Source organism: Vulpes vulpes, chromosome 14, assembly GCF_048418805.1.
Source record: "Vulpes vulpes isolate BD-2025 chromosome 14, VulVul3, whole genome shotgun sequence".
NCBI classification, from domain to species: Eukaryota; Metazoa; Chordata; class Mammalia; order Carnivora; family Canidae; genus Vulpes; species Vulpes vulpes.
The window spans coordinates 135,141,184-135,162,763 of NC_132793.1; the positions used below are offsets into that span (position 1 = coordinate 135,141,184).

The following is a 21,580-nucleotide window of genomic DNA, read 5'->3' on the forward strand; positions in this document are numbered from 1 at the left end:
AAGAGAAGGAGAAAAGTCCTCTGTGGCACCTGGACCTACAGTGTGCTGGACAGAGCCCAGAACTGATGCCAAAGAAATTCTTTGTCCTGGCAACAAATACCGATGTGAATTGAGGACAATTCACATCATCAGTGCATCCTCAGTTTCTCAGTCTGCAAAATGGAGGCGATAATACCTCTTAGCTTCAACCACAATACACAAATGAATGTTGCATAAATACTACTCAAATATGGAGGTGAGGGTCCAAATTTGATATATGTGAAAGGTTTGCCAGTGTGGACACCTTACATCCAGTGGAATCCCTACATCTACTACTACTACTAACCCCAACTGAGGAAGCTAGGTAAAATGTCCAACACCAATCCATCCCCATATTCATCTCAGACATGTATAGACATCTTACACTCACGTAGGTCATTCAATCCATGTATATATCTCCTGGGTGTCATCAATGGTCTTATAGATATTAAACTTTAAAAAAATACCCAAAAGTAGAAAACATGCCCTGCTTATTATTTGTCTTTCATTTGGTGTCACTCTGGAGTAGGAATTCAGTTTCTGCTAAACATCAACTCAAATGCCTTTTTTCCATTCATAGTCTAATTTGTTTTATTAATTTATTATTTTTCAAAAATAATCCATCAGGCCAGAGAAAGAGGTACTTGTTCATGCATAAAGAAAATATATGCCAAAAGATCAACAAATCAATGTTGTTAAATGTGTTATAAATTAATCCCTTTGTTGAATAGAATGCATGACTATATAATGTTACTAACTTTTAATTCTGATTTTTTTATACTAAACCGTAGAAAATTTTTGGACCACATGAAAATAGATCTACAAAGCAAACAATAGCTGACATAACCAGAAAAACTAGGCTCATAAACAAGTGTTCTTATAATAAGTGGTCCTGCTGTTAGAGCTGCAAATCATGAGCACACCATCTTTATAAATTTTGCATTATTTTTTTCTAGAAAAATTCTAAGGATTTAAATTGAAGTTGCCAAATCCATCTGATTTCTTAATATAAAAATCAATTTCAGTGGTTTTCTACTCTGTTTTTTTTTTTAAGCCTCATTGATCCAAATGCAAATAGAGTAAAGGCCATCATTAAATACATCCCCAGGCATTCCATATTCAGACTTCATAATCACGGATCAGCTGGCAGGAGATGATTACAAAGGCAATTTGAGATTGTCTAAAGGATCACCAAAGCAGACTTCCTTTCCAAAACCAGAGGCTTCTTCTCCAGGAGACATGGGCCAGCCATCCTTTATAGATGGTCCTCTAGTCCATTGTTTTGGATGATCTTGGCATATTCCTTGGCTGATGTGTAAGGCACTCGAGGTCTAGCAGGATCCTCAAAATCAACATGGAAGAGACCAAACCGTTTACTGTAACCATCGTTCCACTCGAAGTTATCCAGAAGAGTCCATGCACAATATATTTTAAGATTGACTTTATCAAGTTGGATAGCTGATTTTTTTTTTAATGAGAGAAAAGAAATGAGAAAAAAAAAGGAGGAAAATTATTATCTCTGGGAAGGCTTTTTGTAAACATACAAAATCACTAGCAACTACTGCAAGTATCTTTCTCTTGCAGGGATCATAGAAACAAACCTCTCAATGCTCTTTTCCAATTTTCTCTTTTAACCAAGTAGAGGTTCCATTCAAGAAGTTAAATTACATATCATTCTAATTATTTGGTCATTCCTTCATTTGATATATGTTTTATTCATCTATTCTTTACTCAATAAATATCTTTTTCAATTTCTATTACTTTTCATGCACAAAGAAATACAGATACACACAGACACAGTTTGTCCCTGGTACCTAAAATTATTCATTAAGGACACTGCTCAGCTCTCACCCTTTGCAGATGTCATGATACTTTATGTGGAAAATATAAATGACTCCACCCCAAAATTGCTAGAACTCATACAGGAATTCAGCAAAGTATCAGAATATAAAATCAATGCAGGAATCAGTTGCATTTCTATACACTAACAATGAGACAGAAGAAAGAAATTAAGGAATCTATCCCATTTACACCAAACCCCATAAAATACCCAGGAATAAATCTCACCAAAGTAAAGGATCTGTACTCTGAACACTATAGAACACTTATGAAAGAAATTGTGGAAAACATTCTATGCCATGGATTGGAAGAACAAATATTGTTAAAATGTCCATGCTATCCAGAGCAATCTACACATTCAACGCAATTCCTATCAAAATGCCATTGTCATTTTTCACAGAGCTGGAATAAATAACCCTAAAATTTGTATGGAACCAGAAAAGACCCTGCATAGCTAGAGAAATGTTGAAAAAGAAAACCGAAGCTGGTGGCATCACAATTCTGGACTTCAAGCTATATTAAAAAGCTGTAATAATCAAGCCAGTATGGTACTGGCACAAAAACAAACACACAGTGGAACATAATAAAGAAGCTAGAAATGGACCCTATGGTCAACTAATCCTCAACAAAACAGGAAATAATATCCAATGGAAAAAAGTCTCTTCAAAAATGGTATTTGGGAAATTGGACAACCACATGTAGAAGAATTAAACTGGATGATTTTCTCACACCATACACCAAAATAAACTCTAAATGGATGAAAGACCCAAATATGAGACAGGAATCCATCAAAATCCTAGAGGAGAAGACAGGTAGCAACCTATTCAACCTTGGCCACAACTTCTTCCTAGACACGTCTCCAAGTGCAAGGGAAACAAAAGCAAAAATGAACCGTTGGGATTTCATCGAGGTAAAAACTTTTGCAAAGCAAAAGAAATGGTCAACATAACCAAAATACAACCTATAAGAATGGAGAATATATTTGTAAACATCTTATCAGATAAAGGGCTAGTATCCAAGCTCTATAAAAAAAACTTATGAAACTCAACACTCAAAAGCAAATAATCTAGTTTAAGAAATGGGAAGAAGACATGAATAGACATTTATTTCTCCAAAGAAGACATACAAATGGCCAACAGACAATAGAAAAATGCTCAACATCACTTGGCATCAGGGAAATACAAACGAAAGCCACAATGAGATATCACCTCACACCAGTCAGAATGGCTAAAATTACCAAGTCAGGAAACAATAAATGTTGGTGAGGATCCAGAGAAAGGAGAACCCTCTTACACTATTGTTGGGAATGCAAGCTGGTACAGTGACTCTGGAAAGCAGTGTGGAGGTTCCTCGAAAAGTGAAAAATAGAGCTACCCATGACCCAGTAATTGCACTGTTAGGTATTCACCCAAAGCATACAAATATAGTGATCTAAAGGGAGACCTATTCCCCAATGGATACAGAAGATATGGTGTACACATTCAGACACACACACACACACACACACACACACACGGGAATATTACTCAGCCATGAAAAAGATGGAACCTTACCATTTGCAATTACATGGATGGAACTAGAGGGTATTATGCTAAGCAAAATAAGTCAATCAGAGCAAGACAAATATCATATGGTTTCACTCATTTGGAATTTAAGAAAGAAAACAGAGGATTATAAGGAAGGGGGGGGAAATAAAATAAGACAAGAGCAGAGAGGGAGACAAACCAGGAGATTCTTAAGCATAGGAAACAAACAGGGTAGCTGGAGGAGAGGTGGGTGACAGCATGGAGTAACTAGGTGATGGGTATGAAGGAGGGCACATGATATAATGAGCACTGGGCATTATATGCGACTGATGAATCACTGAACTCTCTCTCTGAAACTGATAATACACTATATGTTAAGTAACTAAATTTAAATAAAATAAAATTTTAAAAATAAATACAAAATAAAATATTCCTTAAAAAAAAGAAAGACACTGCTCAGCTTCTAAGTGCAACCTCCAAACAATCCAGAAAGTCCACTAGTAAGTTGGAAAAGGTGATAATAACAGGGCTAAGGCAGTCCTAGCTATTACCTTGTGTTCCTATGACCAAATGGAGACATGTCTTATAATTCTGGAAATAAAACCTTAAAACGGAATGGATCAACACACAACTCTGTACATGTATCTTAGACTAAATAGGCATAAAAATGTTATGGCATCCCCTCTGCTCAACATCTAAACTCAGAGTGGTGTTTAAACCCTCCAAGAGCCAAAGAAATGGGCCATTTCTTCTCTAAATACACATATGCACATATACAACATTCTATATAATTTCATTTGTGGATACCCCAAAGCCCACCGTAAGATGTCAAAATGTGGAGAATTTTCTGAGTAGTTTTACACTTATTTCCATCATGTTAGTCAGGGAATTCAACTCAATTTTTAGTATTTTAAATACTTTAACAAATATTATTTTAGCATTAGTATTTATTAATTAGTATTTTTTTTAATTAGTATTTTAATTTAATATTTCAAGTTCGGAAAAAAGAATAAGCCCTCCAAGGTTGCATGAACTGTTGCACTGAATATTTCTTTCAAAACGAGAATAAGTAAATTATATTTATGGGATGGACTAATATCTATTTCCTACTGCAGAAATTAAATAAAAAGGCAAGTTTCCTTTACATCATAGACATATTCCTAAAGTTGGGTGAAAATGAACATTCATATGACATAGCAAATTTTAATGATATTAAGGATCGCTCTCAACCAAAATGACTCTTCTAGCATGGGCAAAGCAAGATCTACTTTACCTTTTTCTTTGTAAATCTGTATTCTGGGAGTCTCTTAAAGGAACTATACCCATAAACTATGACACATATATACACTCTGAATCATCTTGGAACTTTTTTTTTTTTGACTATGGATACTCCATAGAAAAAAGGTTCCTGAGAAGTTAATTGACCCCTAACCCCTCTACCTTTGTGCATAGCGGCATGCAGAGTGCTGTACCTAAGAGAGCACCTTATGAATGGCGTTGAGACAGGAATTACACCAAGCTCTTAGATTGGCTATTTTTTAAATAAAGCATGGTTGAAAAATGAAATATATAATATTCAAGCACATCAAGTTTTGTAGGAATTAAAGACATTTATAGGTATTCCTTCTTCTCCTCCCCCACATTGCCTTTTGTGTCTCTTCCCATCTCTGCCAACCACAACTGCAAAATATCAATATCATAAAATAATTTTATAACTAATTTAAGTTCTGCATGGCCTATACGTAAGAATTAAAACAGCCTAAACCAAATACCAGGCCAGAAAATAACAATCTCCTTCGACTGCCTTAGAATTCAGTCTGGGGACATGTGAGAATCTGCATAGTTTTTTTCTCATCTGCAGAACTACTGCCCAACAAGAAAGCCTGCTGGGTAGAAAGCCAGACAGTTTCTGAAAACACGCACAGTCCCACGGAACATGTACAAAGGATTGATTCATGTGCTCAACCAGGGGATAAAAACGGTGCCTCGCCTGCTTGCAAGGGAACAAAAGAGAAACGCTGACAATTTCATTGTTAACTGCCAGGAGTTCAGCTGCAGGTACTAAACTGCCGAGTGACACTGGTGGGTGTCTCTGCATTTTCATTGTAGGAACATTCAAATAGAGAATTACCTGGTTAGGGCTGAGGAGCTGGCCTGCTGGAATCCTTCTCATTGTGCTACCACTGGGAAAAATTACAAAACCGTGCTAGAGCCTGCGTACCTTTCCTCTTCCAATCTCCTCCAGAACAGAAAGAGACCCTCATCGCATTTCTTGTCAGTGTGATTTATGAGGTCCCAAATCTTAGTAGGGAAAAATCACTTCTGTGAGTTCACTTTCTTTCTTAAACCAGAATTGCGGGCAAAGTAAACACAGACTGACAGGGACTGTGGATGGGTACAAAGCACACACGGGATAAAACGACAAACACACAGAGCCAAAGTTTGGTTTTGGACTTAAAAGGCCGGTGGAAAAGGCCTCACAGTCAGCAGCTGAATAAAAAGATGCAAGGAGAAAGATACCTAAGACTTGCTAATGCATTAAAGTCTTAGTCTGTTCTAATGAGGAGAACCCCGTGCCAGTATTGGACTAAACACACGTGCACACACACACAGACATGCACACAATGCCCTGTTTTACCCAAACTGAGAAGGTTGAGGGAATGGTCTGTCATCAGATCGCCCTCATTTGTGACACAACTACAAGTTCAAGGGATTCCCCAAACCACCCTCAGTTTCAATAATTTGCTAGAACTCAATAGAATTCACTGAACCCTGTATACTCACAGTTGTGGTTCATTACGGCAGAGGATACAAGTCAACATCATCCAGAAGAAGAGATGGATAGTTTAGAGACTCAAGGGCTCCAACAGGAAGCCCCCCTCCTCCCCTCCCCTAGGAGTCCTGGGATGGACATGTGACAACGTGCACAGAGCAGTGGCAATCAGTTGCTCACCTGAGCTTCAGTGTCCAGAGTTTTTATTGGGACTTCATTATATCGTCACGCTTGATTCATTGGCTGTCCCTGTAGATGAACTCAGACTCCAGGTCAAGTGACACTGTGTTACCCAATGCCCACAACTTCAATCACAGGGTTGGTCTTTCTGATGTTACTAGCCCCCCACCCTAAACAAGGACATTGGGTCATGCATGGCACAGGTTTCCTCCCAAAAGCTGAGGGCAAAGGCCAAGCCATTATTTGGGCAAAACCAAATTCTTAGCTACACACACACACACACACACACACACACCTATCTTAGAAGCTCATTATCTCATGCTACTGGGCACAATCTTCTTAAATTACTGGTTTATGAAGCACCGTGATTATGCCCGTGTTCATCATGGCTAAAAATTGGGCCCTCGGCTTCAGTGGGATTTCCCAACAGTTTATAAACAGAGATAGTCTTTGTTGTCAAGATTACCTAAGACTTTATAAGACATCCACGAATGTGGCACAACTGTTCAGCTGTCAATCAGCTAATCCACAGACCCAGGCCGCCGTGGTGAGAACCAGTAGAAAGGTTCCAGACAGTGCAAAAGGCAGCTCAGCTTCTAAGCTGAGCCCCTCACAGAAGAAAAATGACAGAGATAAAGCCCCGGGAAAGAGTGAGAAGGAAAAATATTAGCATCTCGATTTCCGTGTTCCAGTGATGGCAGGCTACGTTATTTGAGCAAGCCCTCCTAATGAAAACAAGTAAGCATGCTGGATAGAATTTTAAAAGCAAATCTTCAAAACAATGAAAAGCTGACAATTTCATAGAGAATTACCAGGCCAAAGCAGGATGAAGAAATTAAAATTGATAGGCACGGCGGCTGCTTTCACCTCATGGAGTTTTCCAATCTTAGGAAATCAGAATCTTTTCCAATTTTCTAGGGTGGGGTCAAGTGTCAAAGCCCAGAGATACAGAGAAGGAAATCTGAGACCCCACCCAGAGGAAACTAAGACCCCAAAAGACTAATCCCTCAGGGGAAGGGTTAGCCAGAAACAAACCAGTCACTAGAAAGTCTCAGGTCATTTTTGGCTCAGAAAATGTCAAATCTAGGGGCACTTGGGTGGCTCAGTTGGGCATCTGCATTTGGCTCAGGACATGATCCCAGGGTCCTGGGATCAAGTCCCACATCAGGCTCCCTGCTCAGTGGGGACCTTGCTTGTCTCTCTCCCTCTGTCCTTTCCCTACGTGTGCTCTGTCAAATAAATAAATAAAATGTTAAAAAAAAAAGAAAGAAAAGAAAGAAAATGTCAAGTCGGGATCTTGGATAGAGGTGATCTCAGATTGATAGTACCCCTGAAAGGTACAACACTCAAATCTATTTTGGGAGGAGATACCTCTATTCCAACCCTTCAATTATTATCACAAATATTTTTAGGTATAATCATCAGCACATAATTAATTATAACCAGAAAGGCATGGGAAAACAGTGATAATTAGAAAATTGGCAAAATCAACAAACAGAAACAGGGGCATCTGGTGGCTCAGTCAGTTAAGCATCTGACTTTGGCTCAGGTCATGATCTCAAGGTCCTGGGATCGAGCCCCATGGCAGGCTCCACATTTAGTGGGGAGTTTGCTTCTCCCTCTCTCTCTGCCCCTCCTTCCCCCCACAACCTGAACACAGACATCTGCTCTCTCTCTCTTTCTCTCTCAAATGAATAAAATCTTAAAACAAATATAACCAGAAAGTCATGGGAAAAACTATGACAATTAGAAAATCAGCAAAATCAATAGACACCGTACACAAACCCACAAGAGCTCAGTTATTAGAAGTGTCAGACAGACTCTAAAATATCCATGTCATTATGTTTATATCGTAGAGATAAACTGAAATATCTTCAAGGTTCAGGAATCTATTAAAAATGATGTGGTTGGGCAGCCCGGGTGGCTCAGTGGTTTAGCGCCGCCTTCAGCCCAGGGTGTGACCCTGGAGACCCAGGATCGAGTCCCACGTCGAGCTCCCTGCATGGAGCCTGCTTCTCTCTCTGCCTGTGTCTCTGCCTCTCTCTCTCTCTCTCTTTCTCTCTCTCTTTCATAAATAAAATCTTTAAAAAAAAGTGATGTGGCATATTTGGGAAAGGAACTAACACTTAGAATCCCAGATGCAGCAGTTAGTAGTTGATGGAGCTTGGAGTTTCTCCTGAGTGCAGTGGGGACAGTCATAGCTCCTCGTAGGGCTGCTGTAAGATTAAGTGGGATAAGCATGGCCCCAGCACAGTATCTCACCCATGTGGGTTTCTATCATCTTCCTCTCTGGCCCCCTATTAGCAGAATACAGAATCCAAAGTTAAACTATAATTTGATGTGCCCTCTCCCCAACAACCCAGATATTTCGATGAAGTTGAAACTGGGTTTACATGAGCATCTGGGACAATGTAAAAGAGGAAGAGGAGTCAGGGGGACAAACCTCTTAGTCTAAGAAAGTATAAGGACGAAGGGAGGGGCACAGACTATATAAATCTGAGGACAGAGCTCTTTACATCAGTTAGAAAACTCCTTTCTTTTCTCCAGGGTGACATCTCGCTTGAAGGCCTTGCCTGGCTTCCTGCCTCTCTGAGTCCTGAGAAGCAGCCCTGAGAACCCTACGGCACTGAGTTTCAGGTGTCTAAGCTCTTGAGCTTGTGAGATGTTAGTTGAGCCAGTGCATCATGGGATTTACTTTTTGAGCAGCAAATCCAATCCCAGATATGGAAAAAAAAAAAAACTAAAAGAGTGGGTTTGAGTCAAAATCCTTAAGTAGCATGTGGCTAAGTCAATGCAATATAACAAGTACAAAAGGCAGGATGCAAAACAAGCTCAGATTCAGTCACTGAAATGGAAGGGGAACGGATCAAAGACAAACACAGGTTGTAGAGCAGTCTTGGGGGGTGTCTCTGAGGGTCATGGAGTATTTTCTATTTGCATTAACTTATTGTTGAATATGTTGTATATAGAAGAATCAGGCTGATATAAAGACATGGAGCCAAAAAAACATCAATATGATTACTAATCCAGCAGGGCACTGTTTCTCAAAGTGTTGACTCTGACCACCGGAACCACTGGGAATTACCCAGGGTATATCTGAAAAAAAAAAGTGTATTAGCCTCACCCCAAATCTACTAAGATCAGAATCTCTTGGGTTGTGTTATGAGCTAAATTACGGCCCATCCAATCCATATGTTGAAGACCCATTCCCTAGTACCTCAGCATATGACTTTATTTGGACATCAACTCTTTTAAGAGTAGTAAGTTGTTAGGGCAGACCCTAATCCAATGGAAGGGTGTCCTTCTAAGAAGACAGAAGTCACCAGAGCTGTGTGTGCGCCCAGAAGAAAGACCAGTGAGGACACAGTGAGAAATTGGTCATCTGAAAGGCAAAGAGAGAAACCTCAGGAGAAACCAAACTTGCTGACCCCTCAATCTTACACCTTTAGAAAATAAATCACTGTTGTTTAAGCCACCCGGTCTGTGGCATTTTGTTATGGCAGCTCTTAGCACACTAGATTGAGATCTGAAAATTTCTTTTTTTTTAATAAACGACCTGAGTGATTTTTATACTCAATCAAGTCTGAGACTACTAAGCCTAGGATAAGCTCCAAGAGTCCACTTCAACGTTTTGAACACAAAGGCATCTCTCTTGAGGTTATAAATGTAGACAACTCCCTTAGCCTGTTAACACTCATAGCCAGAGAAGCCCTAGGCCAAGAGACACAGCAGGCCAGGCTTCACCACCTTTCAGAAATAGGGGACCATGGACAGATGAAGGTGGGAAGCCTGCAAGCTCAGGAATGCCACATGCCTGTCATCCACTGTTTAATCAAAGCCTCATGTTACCCCAATGGATCATGAGAAATCTTCTCAATTCACCGAGGGTAATTGGTTGATTGGTGGCTCCCTGTAAAGATCTGTCCATCCGAAACTTGTGACTGCGCCCTTATTTGGAAAAAGGGACTTTGCAAATACAGTTAAGGATCTCAAGATAAGAGGGGCGCCTGGCTACCTCAGTCCAAAGAGCATCTGATTCTCGATATCCAGGTCATGAGTTGGAGCCTCACAATGACTGTGGAGATTAGTTAAATAAAACTTAAAAAAAAAAAAATCTCAAGATGAGATCATCCCAGATAATGTGAGTCCTAAATGCAATGACCAATGTCCTTAGAAGAGAAGGAAAGGGGAGAAGACGCGCAGGGAAGAAGGCAACGTGAAGAGAGGCAGAGATTGGAGTGATATGTCTGTAAGCCAAGGCATGCCAAGACAGCCACCAGAAGCTCGTAGACAGGCATGGCATAGCTTCTCTCTCAGAGCCTCCAGAAGGAACCAATCCTGCTGGCACTTTAATTTCGGATTTCTGGCCTCCAGAACTGTGAGACAATAAATTTCTGTTGTTTTGAGCCACCAAGTTTGTAGTAATTTGTTACAGCAGCCACAGATCATGCACCATACTCCTGTAGAGTAGTTGCCAACTGGGCTCCAAGTCCCAAACCACCCACCTGATTTTGCTGAGGGCTTGTGAGAATCTTTCCTCAAGGCCTGTCAAAGAGAAAGAAATCCTTCCCAGGACACAGTTTGAAGCAGATTTTCTGGCAATTGCCCCACACACCAACCTTGCAAATGTGTTTCTCTGAGCTTGGTTGAATTGCACAGAGCATTACAATTGGAGGACAGCTTTAGCTGGGTAGCAGTGCCTGCAAGGGAACTGGCACACCAACTGCCTTTCCCTTTCTTTGGAAAATAAGATAAAATAAAACAGAACGACATCAGGAAGATCTAAACATAGAAAATGCACAATAATTCCCCCCACCCCAACTCCAGGTGAGTATCAGTGGCTGGACAGCATCTGTGAAAATGTCCAAATAATCCCAACACAGGAGGCCCCACCTGTACATGGGAACTTCTAGTAGCAAAATCTATGACTCTCTCAAAATAGAGTCTGAAAACCAAAGGCTAAGTTTTAAATATTTTATAGGAAAATGCCAATTAACCAGAAATAAGCTGTAAAGATTTCTTAATTATCTGTATTGTTCCTATTACTTACATTAGATTGGGGGGCGGGGGGACCTTGCAAATAGCAAGCAGTTGAAAGGTATAAAAATATGTATTTTTACTTAATTATAAAGCTGATCTGAGAGGAGGTGCCCATTCAGTGTCCCCTTCTATAATGTCTTCATCGATATTACTTTCACAGTTACCTCTGTGAAATAGAGAAGCTGACGGGGTGATGGGCACTGAGGGGGGCACTTGGCGGGATGAGCACTGGGTGTTAAGCTAAATGTTGGCAAATTGAACTCCAATAAAAAAAAATAAAAAAAAAATAGAGAAGCTCCTATGAAAACCAAAGTTCTGAGCACTTGAAACTCTCTTCTACCAGAAAACCTTCCTTCCTTCCCCTTTTCCTTCTCTTTCCCCTCTTCCTTTCTCCTTTTCTTACTTTCCTTCTAGGGCTTACTTTCCCCTTCTGTAAAATGGGGGCAATAGTATCTTTTCCCTATGGCTGCAGTATTAAATAAATTAATACATATAAAGCTCTATGAATGATACCAAGTTTATACTAAACACAACATATTCTACTTGCCGGAATGGTTGTTATTACTCCTCTCAGTGTCTGTAAGGGCGATGAATGAAACCTGTTTTCTCTCTGCCTCCCATCTGGCTTCAAACAGCTTTCAGAGGGTGTAGAGTCAGCAAAAAATGCTCAGTGCTGAGAACCAGAGAAATCAGGGCATCAAGGGAAAGAGCAGCATCTGGGCCAGGGCTTGTGCTCTGTAGGAAAGGGTCAGCTGTCGGTCACGAAGAATAAATCACTAAGGACAAGGACCTTAGGGTGAGGCTGCTGGGAGCTCCAGGTGCTACTGAAGGCTCCCTGCCTCGCTCGGTGTGCTGGGAGGGGGACTGCATCACTCAGCCTTTCCCAGATCCTGAGACAGCATCCACCCTACACTTATTAAATAAATACATATTGCGCTAGCAATTGGGAATATAATGCAGAGCAAAATAAACAACCCCTCTTTTTGTAGAGCTTAACAGCACATGTGGAAGACTGGAAGACATATCTTAATCCAATTACCACCCTGTGAGCCTTTAATTGCAATCTGTGAAGAGCAGTATGGAAGGAAAGACATGGGAGCTGTGAGAAAGAACAGCATAGCAGCTCACATTTATTGAGCATTTAGGTACTGATCCAAGCATTTCGTGTATGCTTTCACTCGTTTCCTCTTTACCTGTAAACCTGGGAGTTAGATATTATCATTGTCCCCATTTTACAGGGAAGGGAATTGATGCACAGAGAGGTGAGGTAACATTTACGAAATTCAGGCAGCAAGTAAGTGAGAGAACTGGGGTTGGAACCCAAGCAAGGTAACAACAGAGGCTGCGTGCGGAGCCACAGCGCTATACCGTGTCCTGACTCACGCTGCAGTGGAAGATCTGGTCCAGTCAGGAAGGGTGGGAGAACAAAAGGTGGGCAGTTTCCTGGAGCAAACTAGAGCTGAAAGCTCAGCATTCATTGGGGTTACCTATTGCCATCAGCCAGGGTTCTCTCTTAATTGTAACAGAAGCTGACCTTGATTGATGAAGCATGGAAGGGTCAAGTTGGAGAAGGAGGCTCAAACAAAGCTTTCAGGACCAGTGCCCCAAAGCACGACACAGAACTGGTGGATGGAAGAAACTTCCTTAACTGTTAACGACCCAACAGGCACTAAGTCCTGCAGCTCATGGCTGCCCAGGCCCAACTTTCCTGCAAGCACAGCAGCCGCCACTTCTGAAGCAGAGGCTGGACCCTATAAAAGCTGACTTCCTATGCCGCTGTCCTCACCAGCACAACAGGTTCTACCTTTCCAAGTTGTTCACCTTCAGATTGTATTCTCACATGGATAAGTCTGATTGGCAGAGCCTAGATCACATGTGTGTGCCTCTGCTCTGACAAAACCTGAGGAATGTCATTCTCTACTTCGGCTAGGCAAAACTCCTAAACCTGGACACTCTTCAAATGTAGCAAGGGTGTTCTACAAGCACTAGGCGGCCAGAAAACATGACAGATGTCCACTTAGCTAGATGAACACAGGCAAGAGCAACTCAGGAGAAATGAACCATGTATGTGAAAGATCAGACATGGGAAAGTTCACGGCATATTTAAGGAGCTCCAACAAGGCGGTTCAGTGGATAATAAAGACTTACCAAGAACTCATAGAAACGGAGAGTAGAATGGTGGTTATCAAGGGCTGGGGCTGAGGGAAATGGGGAGAGGTTGTTCAAAGCGTACAAACTTTCAGTTATAAGATGAATAAGTTCTGGGGATCTAATGTACTGTTTGGTGTCTATAGGTAATAGTTTGATAATCATACTGTATAACAGACTTGACAGTTGCTATGAGAGTAGATTTTACATGGTATCATCACAAAAAAGATAGATATAGTAGGTGATGGAGGGTGTTAGGTAATGCTACAGTGGGAATCATTTCACATGTATAAATGTATCAAATCAATACACTACACACCTTAAACTTACACAATGCTATGTTTTAATTATATCTCAAAAAAGCGTAAGGGGAAAAAAAAAAAAAAAGACTTGTGGAGAGTGACATAAGGCTGGGGACATGCGGGTCCTTCTCAAGATTTTAAGGATTTTGATCTTTATCCCAACCACATTAAAAGTCATTGAGGGAGTTTAAGCAAGGGAGTGACTTTAGCTAATTTGCATTTTTAGAAGATTACTGTGACCTCTGTAGAGAATAAATTTAAGTGTACCAAGAAGGGAATCCAGGACAGTATTTAGGAGTGATTGCAGTAAATCATGAGGGAGATGATGGGAGCTTGGTCTGGGGTGGTATAAGTGAAGACAAGAGAGGATCAGATGGATTAAATAGATATTTGGATAAAATCAACTGGATTGAACAATTCACTGGATATCAGTAGTGACGGAGATAAGGAAGCAAAGATAACACAATTTAATGGATATCATTATCAGTCTCTGAGTTAGGGAATACTAGGCATAGAGAAGTTTTGGAAGAAAGGCATAGAAGATAATGAATCAAGCTTTGGTTATGATGACTTCAGGCTTCTTTTTTTTAATATTCAAATGAAGAGTTGAAAGAGCTCAAAGTAGAGTCTGGGATGGAAATGTAAATTTCAGAGTCATCATGTAGAGGAGGTCATTGAAATCATGGTTGTCGAACACAATTCAAAAGAGGAAGAAAAGATATTTATGCAAGGCTTATGGTATTCCGACATTTAAAAATAAGCTGGAAAGGGAAATTGAGGAGGAGGAGGACCAGAAATATTCCATATTCTTGACCCGATGCAACCATAGATGACACTTTCTGTGGGTGTAATTTGACCAGTCACACAGCTAAAGGGAGAGAATTTGGAAATGGACACGAAGTCTGTCTGACTCCAAAGCCCACAGTCCTTCTATCAGAATAGCATGGAAAGATTGTAAATCTAAGACTGTGGGTGATATGCAGGGGTCAAAGCCACTAGGAGAAGCACACAGGCAGACCATGTGAAAAGCATAAAGTGAGTGGACGTAGGGAAGCACCTATAACATCAATACCCTAAGAGCAAAAATCTAGTGCTTCTGATGTTGGGAAAATTCTCAAGGCTTCTCCCCCTTTTCCGAATCCCCTTCTATCACTACAGGAAAAATTCAGGATCAAAACCAAAAAACTTGCCCCTAGCGAGAAGGAGTAGCACTTAATTTAGAGCACAGTAATTGGTCCAGGTCTTGCTGGGATGATAGTTTTAAAGGGGGTCAGATTATGAAGTTGTGACCTGCAGAGGTAGGCATCTCTCTTTCATGCACTCTTGACGTCAGAGTGGTTAAGATGGCAGGGGTTCTTTCCCCTTGGAACACACTTTGCCAAGGCACATACTTTATTGAGTCTCTCTTCTTCCTACTTGTCAATAGGCCCAGAGCTTCTTGGTTTGCGTAGGCCCAAGACAGAGGCAGGTTGGGGTGAGGGCGGGGAGGGACGGCAGGGGGAAAGTACCTTCTCCTGCTATCTGTTGTTTTGGCCCTATCTCCTAGGGTTTGATATAGTTGTGCTGGTTTTTATCTTATTAGAAGGATAAGTTCAGAGATCCTAAGGTGGGTTTAGGAAAAATTGTGGCCTTTTCAGCTTGTTTTACCTCTGGGCTTTAGACTACCTCTAACCTATCTCATCCTAGGCAAAAGACTACACCATATGATTCAGCCTAGCTCACTAAAATTCTGAAGAGAATTGAGGGCCTTTACCCAATTTAGGTCATGAGGCCCCCGGTCAAATATCATACAATGACTCCAAAATTTATATGTCCAGCTCTGGCATCTCCCTTAGCTGCAAAATCTCTATATAGTTGACTAATTAACTGCTCCCCTTTCAGTCAAAATGACATTTTAAATTTTAACATATATATTTGTAGAATATTGTTGAAAGCAGGATTAGTCACAATAGTCAAAAGATGGAAATAACCCAAATGTCCATCACTAGATGAATGGCTAAACAAAATGTGCCATATGCCTACAGTGGAATATTATTTGGTTTTAAAACGGAATAAAGTTTTGATACGTTCTACAGTATGGATGAACCTTGAAGGCATTATGCTAAGTGAAATAAGCTAAACATAGAAGACACGTATTGTATGTTTCGACTTAGAAGAGGTACCGAGAGCGTCAAATTCACAGAGCCAAAATAGAATCGTAGTTACCAGGGATGGAGGAGCGGAGGCAATGGGGAATTTGGGGCACAGTTTTGGTTTTGGGGAGATGAAGAAGTTGTAGAGATGATGCAAGTGATGGTTGTGCAACATGAATGTACTCAATCCCACTTACCTGTATGCCTGAAAATGGTTAAAATGGTACATTTTAAATTTATGAGTTTTAAATTTGAAATTTAAAAACTAATTTTAAAATTTTAAATAAATACAATTTAACATGTATAAAATAGAACTCTTGATTTTTAACCTGTTCCTCAAAACTCCCCCCCACCAGCTTCTCTAGTCCTAGCAAACGGCACCGTCTATCTAAATCTCCCCGTCAAGCACCTAGAAGTCGTGCTTGATTCTCTTTTGCCTTATTCTCTCCCACTGCCAATCTGTAACTGGCTCTGCCTCCACCCACCTCTCTCTATCCCTCTACGCTACCTACCCACAGTAGCTTCCTTACTGGTTACCTGCCACAACGCTTGCACACAATTTAGCCAGAAATTGTAAATCTTTAAAAAATCAATTTAGCTTATGTCTTTCCTGATTTAACTCCTCCACTCAATGGTTTCCTAGTGCAAAATTTGACGTCCTTATATGACCTTTAAGGCTCTGTAGGATCTGGGACCTGCCTGACTCCTCTCTGCGTTCTCCTTGCTGTCTTCCACCTTTGCTGCCCAAGACACACTGGGCTTCTTTCTCTTCTTGAAATGTGCTGAGCTCTTTTCCATTTTATGCCTTTTACCCTGACTTTCATTCTGCCTGGATCACTCCTCTAGGTCCTCACTGTATGACTCTTTATTGTCAACAGGCTTAATTTAAATTCATCTCCATAAGCTATCTTTTCTGATGCCCCAATTTAAAGATTTGTTCCCAACTACACCATTCTTTCATATAATCCTCTACTATTTTCTCTGTGGCCCTTATCACTAAGTGAAAAGGTCTTATTCATGTATTTATTTATTTTTTATTGTCTATCTTCCCCAGAAGACTGAATATCCCATGAGAAAAAGGGACTTCTATTGTTTTCAGTATGCCCAATCCTGAGAACAGTACTTAGCACATAGTAGAAGCTAAATAAACACTTGTTGTAGGAATGAAAAAGAGAGGGAGGGAATGATATATGGAAGAAAGAGAGGAAAGAAGGAAGGAGTGAACAAACGAAAAAGTCATCTTAATTTGATCTTGATAAGACTCTGATCTCGCTATTACCATCTGGTATTAGAATCATAGCATCTTCAACCAAAACTTCGATGAGTATTGATTCCAGATCCACACCCAACACCTGAATCCCTGTTACTATACTGCTGCCTGTCCCTGTTCCATGGGAAACCAGTCTCTGCTTCCAGTCCCAACCTGGTGAGTCCAAGTTTCCATCCATTCAGACCTGAGATTCCTCATCACTTTCCACTGGCCTCTTACTCTCTGACATTTCCCAAAAGCTTCTCCATTGTCTCAGCTGCTGCTACCACACTTCACCTCTGATGCCCAATATTTCTTAAAGAATTCTTTATTTGGCTCTTGGTCACATGTCTGGCCTAGTCCTCTGGAGTGTTTTCCCTTCTTGAGAACTCTAGGAGCTCTCAACACTCTTGAGTAATGTCCCTCAACTCTCTTGGATATGGTTATAAGCTTGAATGGTGGCTCTTGGTCCCAGAAATCCCACAGGGCACCAGAGTAGAGCCCCAGGAGAAAACATCTCCCATCTTAGGCCCTTATCTGTAGGCCTAAAGTACACACTTTGGAATAGCTATCACTTTTTTTTTTTAGTCCATAAGAATATGGATCTATTTGTCTATAGAAATAGCTCATCTCTAAAAACTATAGTCAACAAAGAATAGCCCTCAAAGAAAGTAGCTGGTGCCCCAGATAGAAATATCAAATAAAAACTAGGTTCTGGTTCTCTGGCTCTAGAAGTGGAGAAAGAAGCACTACGGCTGAATAGAAGTAGTATAACTGCATGTGAGGACAAAAAAAAAAAAATGTGTAGTTTTTCTCTAACACTGATTTAGGGCTTTAGAACTATATTTTGTCAAACTGAATTCTGAACATATAGACTAATATTAATACTTCCTTCTTAGGGTCTTTCATTCCTCCCTTACATCCACAAAACACTTTATTAAGTATTTACTATATGCAAGTTATTATTCAAGATAGAGTGATTCTCATATAGGAGAGGAAAATCTGATGTAGATCTTACCTCAAGGTCAAGTAGTAAAATAGAAGAGAAATGCCCCCACATAGTTTATCTGATTTGTGCATTCAGTCAACATCCTTAACTTCCCTTTTGTAACATCAATAAGACACAGAACTAACTATTTGTTCATGTTCTGGCTTCTACTCCAGACTCTAAACTCCATGAGAGCATTAAACACATGGATCTTATCCTGGTGAAGGGTAGGTGTTTAATGAATATTGCTTAAATGAACAAATGCTACACAAATGAATATAGAATACTGTATATAATGTTACCAATAGAAGAATAAGAATAGAGTTCTCAAGAAGGCAAGATTATTTTCTTGACCACAGTAACAAAATTCAACTCCAAATTCATCTTGTCCAAATAAAGAGAAAGAAATATCTTCTTCCAGGTCTCTTGCCAGTTACTGGAATTCCTATACATATATAATAAACGTTGAATAAATGATATTAAATGCCCCTTAAAAAGCCATTTTCAAAGGAGTCAATGCCACCTTTTGCTAATGACAAAAGGAGAGGAAGCAAGTGTTAGCATTATCCTCACCACAATAACACCACAAAAACACTTCAAGTGCTTGCATATAGTGGCCACTATAATGGCTGAGAGTCAAGAGATACAGGGGAGTGAGTAATAGAAAGTTGAAAAGAAAAAACAACGGCATCTCTTTAAAATGCTACTGTGTAAGTTTTCATTTTTCTGGCACCAAGTTCAAGCCCAGGTGGGTACACCTCACCCAGACTGCCTGTCCTGGCCTATTGTACAAGTCTCGCTAGTCTGCTTCTTAAGGACAAGGAAGGACACTGCTTGGTGATGTGGCCACAAGCTGTTCAGGGAAGAGACTTTGCTCAGCACATTTCAGCTACTGAGCAAGGCTGGGCTCATTTCAGAGAGCCACATAAAATAAATAATCATGCAAAAGCAGATTCGTTCTGATAGGGCTCTGACAGCTGCTCTGAGAGGTGGATCCTTGCAAGCCCATCTTTCAACAATGAACTGACCCAAAGATCCAGGAAAGCTCCAGACAGGACCATATGGCCTGGAATAAAAACATATTTCAAACTCTGTTTATTATGCATATCTTTCAAAGGTTCACTACTCTGTGATGAAACATTGCACCTGCAAAGCTTTAATAAGCTTCCCAAGCAAGTACAATTATAAAATCACAGGCACCTGAAGAATTTGTCTTCTCTTACACTTTAGCTATGCGCTGCCCACCAATGACTGGTCTCATTCTTTTTAATTATATAGGTTTGCAGTATTTTGTAAGCTGCGATCAATACTTATTCAGAAAATAAAACTCCTTATAGACCTCAGCATGAGGGCCATGAAATATCTCTCCTCCTAAATTTTAGGTACTCCAACATTATTGCATATAGAACCTTCCAGTCTGCCTGAAAGGAAAAAGCAGCAGCTCAATCATGCAGCCCTGCAAAGACAGGAGAGCATTTGACATGAATTTAGGCTGGGCTTCATCCATCAGCAATGGCAGGGGTGGGAGGGGCATGAACAGTTTCCCTTTACCAGTGAGCTCCGTGACTCTACATCCGGTCCAAACATTTGAGAAGCGCAGTCTTTCCATTATTCACTCAACAAATGTTCGCTGAGCAGCAATGATGTGCCAGACTCTAAGCTAGGTGTGGTGATTCAGAGAAAAATAGCACATAGTTTCTGCCCTCAGGAGTTGATGGTCTCATTGGGAAAATGGACTCAAAAAGAACTGGCTTGGAAATACAAAAAAGACACTAGAGGAACCAAAATGGGGTGACTTAACTCTCATGGGAAGTTCAGGTACAGCTTTCCAGGGAAATGGGCATTTGAATCAAAACTTGAAAGGTAATAATTCACTAGCTAGTTAAGTAAGAGAAGGCATAAGCCGGAGTGTGGGAACTCTGCCCATATGTCAATTCTAATAGCCTGTCCCAAGGCTACAAGCAGCGTGATACAGTTTGGGGCCACGAGTGCTGTTTCTATCCTTACCTCTAATCAGCTTATGCATTAACAAGACATTGTTCCTGAGATCATTCACAGGATCCAGTGATGGGTTTAGGATCGATGACCTTTACAGGTCTCTTGGTACTAGAATCCTTCTAAGCTTCTCTCCAAACTAAGAGTCTACTTGAAATTTGGACTTCTAAAAAAAAAAAAAAAAGAAGAAGAAGAAGAAATTTGGACTTCTTACATTACTCTACCCCAAAACAGTACACAATGGTATATTTTAGGATTTAGAAGTGGATTTTACATAAGATAGCTTAGCCTAATCATTATGCAGTGTGATGGAGTGGCTGAGTCTTACTGCTAAGATCCTCTTTTATTCCCCTTGCACCCATAGTCTTGCATCAAAAGAGATTTTGGATTGTATCATAGAAGGATTATATCATACTCAGCTTTCAAGAATGTAGGACCAATAATGGTAGATGAAATAAAGACTTTGATTCTGAAATTACATGTAGACCTAGAAATATCTGAAAAACTGCTGCTTCCTAGAGGTACTGATGATGCCATCGGTAATATGCAAGAAGATGAGCTTTTTTTTTTTGACCACGGATTATTTCACAAGTACACTGAAGGAACAAAAGAGAAGCACAGAAGGAAGAGAGGGAGGCATGGGGAATAGAGGAGCAAGGAGGCAAAAAGAGAAAGAGAGAGGAAATGGGAAGAAGGGAGGAGCAGAAAAAGAGAGGGAGAGAGGAAGGGAGGGAGGAAGGCAGAGAAACATTTACTTACTATAATCAACAGTGTCCCTAAACTGTTTTTATCTCCAGGCTCTCGACAATGAATCACAGTGTGTAGCCAGGGCATTATCTTTCAAGCCTTTTTTAGATTCAAGGAGAACAGCAGAGGATTACCAAAGATGGTACCTGATACTGCCCAGGCACACAGAAAAAGAGACAGCTATGATATATTGCTAAAAAACATGTTGTTCACAACAACCCTTCAAGACTGATACTGTTATGTCCATTATATGGATAAATAAAATAAAGTTCACAGAAAGTGAAGTGTGTTCAAGGTGAACGAGAGGACAGGGGACCGAGAAAGGAGGAACACCCAGCAGCCTGCCACCAAAGTCCATGCTCTTTCCAACATCCTATTTTTCCCTCTTCCTAAATCATCTTCCTGACACCCCTGCTCAGGTGGTAGAGAACAGCCATTTTTTTCTTCCTCTATTTTACCTGTGCTTTGAAAGACTGTTGATCACAGCCCTGTAGGTGGCACAGCGCATGAAGGGTCAAAGGAATTCCGGATGGGTATCCTGACACTGAGGATGTCACGGACAGGTGCAGGTCCAACCAGTGTCTCTTTTTATTTGACCTCACTGTCTGTCATATATCAGTTAATCTTTTCTGGCTTGATTATT

The 21,580-nt window shown here is 40.5% G+C and overlaps 1 protein-coding gene across 1 annotated transcript in view; it reads right to left on the minus strand.

The window, feature by feature from the left end:
• Nucleotides 1–1,141: 1,141 nt before the first annotated feature.
• LOC112918935 (cytosolic beta-glucosidase-like) overlaps nt 1,142–21,580 on the minus strand; it is a 108,169-nt gene continuing 87,730 nt past the window's right edge. The window contains 1 exon segment of the mRNA XM_025997289.2: nt 1,142–1,476. Within this exon segment, the coding sequence (XP_025853074.2) occupies nt 1,274–1,476 (203 nt within the window). The 3' untranslated portion in view covers nt 1,142–1,273.